The sequence below is a fragment of the Grammomys surdaster genome, unplaced genomic scaffold (genome assembly GCF_004785775.1).
Source record: "Grammomys surdaster isolate TR1022 unplaced genomic scaffold, NIH_TR_1.0 239, whole genome shotgun sequence".
In the NCBI taxonomy this organism is placed as follows: Eukaryota; Metazoa; Chordata; class Mammalia; order Rodentia; family Muridae; genus Grammomys; species Grammomys surdaster.
Window position 1 is genome coordinate 9176569 of NW_021604684.1, and position 6000 is coordinate 9182568.

Consider the following 6000-nt stretch of genomic DNA (forward strand, 5'->3'; position numbering starts at 1 on the left):
GTCTCCATCTTTAAGGGTTAATCTATCTGAGACTTTCAGTCACCTAAAAGCCTTGCTAAGATGATAAAGGAGGCAATTATCCCCTTAGTGAGATAGCATACTTTCCCTTCTCAGAAACCCTGCCCCCAGGGCAGCTGCCTGAAGGTCTTCCATCTGACAGCACTGCCGAACTGCCAGGCTACTGCCATGAACGTGTGGCCATGAGGCCATGTGACCCTGTGGCCAGGTAGCCTGGCCACTTCTCTGAGTCCTAACTCAGAAAAACAAAATGGCTCCTTTCCCTTCTTTTCTCTTTTCCTTTCAGACATTGGAAACGCCTAGACACGCTTTCCTGATGCTCTGATCTTTCTCAGTCTTTCACCAAGTGCCCTCCTCTCCCCCTTCTTGGCTCTCTCCTCCCAGTGCTGCCAAGATTTACAGTTTGTCCACCTTGTTTTTCTCTTAGACTTTAATAACACTGTCTTTGGGCTTCTTTATAAGTCAATTTTTAAATTCTTTAATTAGTATAACTAACAACCCAAAAGAGGTGACTCCAGTTTCCCCAGTAATAAATGGCATCCAGTGTGGAGCTTCCCAAAGTTTCCAATAACTCTGAGGTCACCTGGGAAGTCACTCACCTCAGGCGATATGTGGAATACTTGCATGAGCCGATGTCTGGTAGTGTTCAGGAAATAATCACTTCTATTGTTTTCATAATTCCAGAAGTTTAAGTGTGTCACCAAATCTTTGAGCCTGATTTTTCTTTTTAACCTCATTTATTTTTATTTTATGTGTATGAGTGTGTGCCTGCATGTATGTGCACCACATGCATGTAGCATGTGAGGAGGCCAGAAGAGAGTATTGGATCCCCTGGTACTGGAGCTAGAGGCAGTTGTAAGCCACCATGTTAGGTGGCTCACAGGTTAGGAACTAAACCTAGGTCCCCTGCCAGAGTAGCAAGTGCTCTTAACCAGAGCTATTTTTCCAGCCCCAAGCCCTAGTTTTATTATCCATCGAATACATATGAAAATTAGCATATCATCAGTCAGTGAGATTCTTCTTGCTCTCCTACCTACACTCAGTGTCCAGCACATATTTGGTATCTAATCATGTATGATGAAAAGCAGGCAACAGAGCCTGGAGTACATAACCAAACAAGCAAAGGTTTAGGACCAAATACTTCAGTCAGGTGATGAACAACAATTCATGTATCTGTAAACCTGGACATTACTTCATTAGGATTGTTTTCTAGCTTCATCATTTGCAATAATGACTGTGAAATAGTGATTTGATATTATGCATTTTAAATTTGATGCATTTGATGTTAGTGCTGGTGTTATGCATTTTAAATTGTTTGTTGTTTTTCAGCACAGGGTTTCTCTATATAGTCCTGGCTGACCTGAAACTTACTGTGTAGACCAGGCTGGCCTCAAACTCAGAGATCCACCTGCCTCTGCCTCTCAAGTGCTGGGATTAAAGGCAGGCACCATTACTGCCTGACATGCATTTTTATTTTTTTTTGCATTTTAATTTTAAACACACTTTAATCCTTGTTTATTATAAGCACAGTAGCATATCTTTGGTGTCTGTGGTGAGGAGATGTCTCCCACAAGTCTTGGCATTAGAATACTTTGTTCCCAGATGATGACTGTCTGGGAGGACTAGGAGGAATGACCTTACTGGAGGACGTATGTCACTGGGGATGGACTCTTGGGTTTCCAAAGACTCACCATTTCAAGTCGCTCTCTCTGTTTCTCGCCTACACTTTAAGATGTGCGGTCTGAGATGTTACTGCTGCTGTCCCTGCCAGAAGTCACACTTCTCTGATAGGATGTTATACTTATTCCTTCAGAACCACAAGCTCAAATTAAGTTGCCTTGGTCGTTTTATCCCAGCAACAGAAAAGGTAGCCAATTGCGTCTACCCATGCATCCCCCTAGGTCATCTTCTGTACGCTACAGTACTAAGAAGAGAATACTGATAATCTCTGTATGCTACCACTGCAAAGTGCTATACACGAAAACGACCTAATTTTTCTGATATACTGTGGCAGTGAGGAGGCTCATATCTCAAGCCAAAGAGTAACTAAGTTGATGAGATCCTTTCCTGGGGTGAAGATGTGAGTTCTAGACAAGGAAGATAAAGAAGGTTCAGTGGAGCTGCCCACATTTGTGTCAGGGTCTGGCTCAGCACACTAGGAAGTCAGGGGCTTACCCGGTAATACTCCACAGCACGGTGTCTATGGCGGGTCCCATTGAAGAACACATCACCTGCTTCTTCGTAAAGCTTGAGAGCAAGGGAGGGCTCTTCCGACCTCAAGGCTGTCTGGATGGCCTCCTAGTGGAACAAAAATGGCTGTCAAAGGCAGAGAAACAGTCATCCAGGGTTCTAGGAGACAAGCAGGGGGAGGATCCAGGACCTGGTCAGAATCCTAGAAACCTTAGCCATTGTGTGGTCTTGGCCTTCACCCATGAGGCTGGTCAAAAGACTCAGATGTGATCTGTCTTAAAGTCCCATGTGGGAGGAGGGCATTCTTCTGGTGGGACCTGGGGAGGTCTTAAGTAGTGCATAGATAAGCAGTCTGTTTTGATAGTTAAATATTTATTTTAATATGTTTCAGGAAAGCCTTTAAAAAGTGAATCAAGCCAGGGATTTGAGATGTTATGTACAGTTGAGTGTCTTTGGAAGGTTGATGTGAAGTCGAGTCCAAGAAAAATAAATAAATAATGGTCTAAGAGAGTGCACGGATTTAGCAACAGACCCCACTTAATGTACAAATGACTGAAACTGGAAAGGTGGGACCCATCCCGGCAAGTGAAGGCAGCAAGACTGAACACACTCCCAACTCTTCCTCCGAGCTCAAGTCACTATTAGCCACAAAATGGTATGTGCTCAGTACCCCTCCCCCAACCCCACAAGCTCTCCTGTCTCTGCCTCTAGTCATCTTAGAGAGTACAGCCGCCTCCTCAAGTCGCTGAGAGGAGAGAGTTAGCACACCCGACCCACCTGCAAATACAGTTCCACCAGCTCATCTTCCTGCATGAGGTAGTGCAGGCGTCCGGCCCCCAGCCAGGCCTCAGCAGCCTTGTCTCTCTCCCCTAGGTCGACGAATATACGCAGGCTCTCCTTTATGCAGGCGAGGGACCTTCTGAGGGACCTGAGGACAGAGAGAGACCTGTGAGCTATGGAGGACCCAAGAGCTCGGAGGTCACTCAGCACAGGAGGACCCGAGTTTCTAGAAGAGTACAAACTTACTGCCCACCATAGAGAGAGTAGGGACTTATTTGAGTCTCAGCTCTGCAGGCTGTGTGATCTTAAGACAGTATAGTACTTACCCAAGCCTGGGTTTCCCCATCTGTAAAAGGGGAGTGTAATTAGTTGTTCCTGCCTTAGATTATTATGAGGACTAAGAAACATAATCCATCTGGAATGTTCAAACTGGTGCCTAGGAAGTAGGAAGCAGTTGATGAACACTGAGATATCATGATCACCATCACTAACCCATATCCCTCAACCTTTAAACTATACCACAGTACGCTTCTCATAAGCACCTTAGAAGACACCAAATGTACTTTTATGAAAGTAATGCCTGAGTGGCCATAGACATAATGTACAGTGGGTAACTTGAAATCATGAAGACGATTTTGATCTTTCATTAAGAACAGCAATCCAAACAGACTGATTTGTTTTTTAAAAGATGGTACTTAATCCTGCTTTAATTATTTGGAAACTCTCTAATTAGTGGGTACTCTTTAATGATTTGGGAAAACGTGTCATGTAGAAAACTACAATTTCCCCATCATAGCGATTAATGAAGAAATGTGGTGTGGATGATGGGGTGGTGCAGACCCAGAGCTAGAGAACAGCAGGAACCACAGGGCATCTTCTGTCACCTCCAGCAGCCATGAGTCACTTGGGGGCTTTTTAAACAAATACATGCAGCCAAGCTATGCAATTAACTGTGGTACAGTCACACTAACTGGAGCTCTGGATTAGCTGGGATTATGACCCAGGTGCTGGCACTTGGTCACAGCTCCTGGGACCTGACTGCACATCTTGGGTTAGGACTTGCTGTTCTAGTCCATTCTTTGTATGCGCTAGAACATAGGTTCTCAACCTGTGGGTTGCAACCCCTCTGGCAAACCTCTAGCTGCAAAAAGTATTTACATTATGATTCATAACAGTAGCACAATCACAGTTATGAAGTAGCAATGAAAATCATTTTACAGTTCGGGGTCACCACAACACAACTGTATTAAAGGATCCCAGCATCAGGAAGGTTGAGGACCACTACTGTAGAGGAAACAGTTTCAGACATGGGAGATGACCTCACACTGCTGTGTAACACACCAGGAGCAGCCCCAAAACCAGAGCCCCACCCACAGTTCTGAAAGTGTGAGCTCCCCTCCCCACAATCACCACTCCACCCCTCCCCCCAACCCCTACCACCTCCCAACCTTGTGGCCTCCACCCCGTCAATATTACCTTGAGAGCTTCAGAAACCTCCAGACTCCCAGAGCTACCTGAGACTAACTAAAGGGAAGCATGACAGTCACAATCCATAGACCCGAGTTCCAAAACCACACTCAGTTTTATGACCACATGCATCCAAGTCGAGAACATGCATCTTCTAGAAACACCAAATGTTATCAGCCACAACTGTGAACAGGTAGACAGGAAGGATATGCACTGAGCGTAATTCTCAACTGTTGTGCTTTTGATATGGCTTGGCTCACAAAGGTTAGCGTGTTAGAGGCTTGATCTCCACTGTAGCAAAACTGAAAGGTAGTGGAGCCTATAAGACATAGGGCTTAATCCAAGGTAATTGGATCACCAGTTATCTGAGACATTGTTCACAAGAGGGATTACATGGCTGTCCTGGGACGCTGGTTAGTTCTGATGAGAGCTGAGTTGTCCTGAAGAAACAGCATAGGTCTGGTTCCTTATCTCACCAAGCATTCTTGCCAGTGTGATACCATTAGCCACTAGGCCTATGTCAGACCTGGAGTGATGATGGCCTATTGATGATCATGCCCTATTGCCTAGCCCAAAATGTGTTGCAATAGCAATGGAAAATGGATTAATATGTCAGCTCATCACAGACAACCCAGCTGCCAGGCCCTTTTTCCAATGAGGGATGCAAACATTGCCTTGAACTGGCGCTCACTGATCCTTTTTGGCAGTGATGCAGCTTTTGGCTTTCTGAAAAGAGTGCCCAGGTATTTGGCCCATGTAAGAGCTAGGAAAGAACTCTGGTTGTCCCTACTGCCCTGCCCTTGACATAAGATGATGGGCATCCAGGGTGAACATTACTCTCAAGTACAACAGATCTGAAGCTGGGATAGTGCTGAAAGCTGGGGAGCCACATGCATTACTGTGCTGGCCACTGGCCACCCTGATTAGGTAGAAACCACAGTCCTCATAAGACATAGGAAGGAAGGCCTGACCTTCTCTCTCCAAGTCTGGACAAAGAGAGTTAAAGCAGTCCCAGCCTGGCTCCACTATGCTCCTTACTCTGACCGGAACGAATGGTGAAGACAGAACTCATAAATCTCATCTTGATCCTATTTCCTGTTGTGTTTTTTTTATTACCACTCACTGTCCTCGGATGTTCTTGCTCTGAAATTTCTGACTCCACATCCTCAGGGAACAAGATTTAGATCCTCTGAGGCTAACACACAGAGTAGACATTTGCCTCTTTGCTAGGGAAAGAAGAGGTAAGCATTTCTAAGAAGCACCCCAGGATGGGGTTGGGAGGTAAAACATGGAGACCTTCATATGACCGGAGGGTTTCACCAAGACACACGTGTCTTTTTAAAAGTGCACTAATAGTCTAAACTAGGAGCCTTGATACTTTTTTATCAATCCTTACTATCCCATTATGATAAATCCAACAGCTGTGCTGTGTCACATACAGACCTGACTTGAAATGACCCAGCATCCTCTTGCCACTACCTGAAGGCTCTAGACCTGGTTTGTCATTCATACACACACACACACACACACACACACACACACACA

The 6000-nt window shown here is 45.2% G+C and overlaps 1 protein-coding gene across 1 annotated transcript in view; it reads right to left on the bottom strand.

The window, feature by feature from the left end:
• Sh3tc2 (SH3 domain and tetratricopeptide repeats 2) overlaps positions 1-6000 on the bottom strand; it is a 63006-nt gene that overhangs the window by 5125 nt on the left and 51881 nt on the right. Inside the window, exons 13-14 of the mRNA XM_028774242.1 lie at positions 2986-3136; positions 2194-2316 (exon numbers count right to left, since the gene is read on the bottom strand). Coding sequence (XP_028630075.1) covers positions 2194-2316; positions 2986-3136 — 274 coding nt within the window. The remainder of the gene's footprint in view (positions 1-2193; positions 2317-2985; positions 3137-6000) is intronic.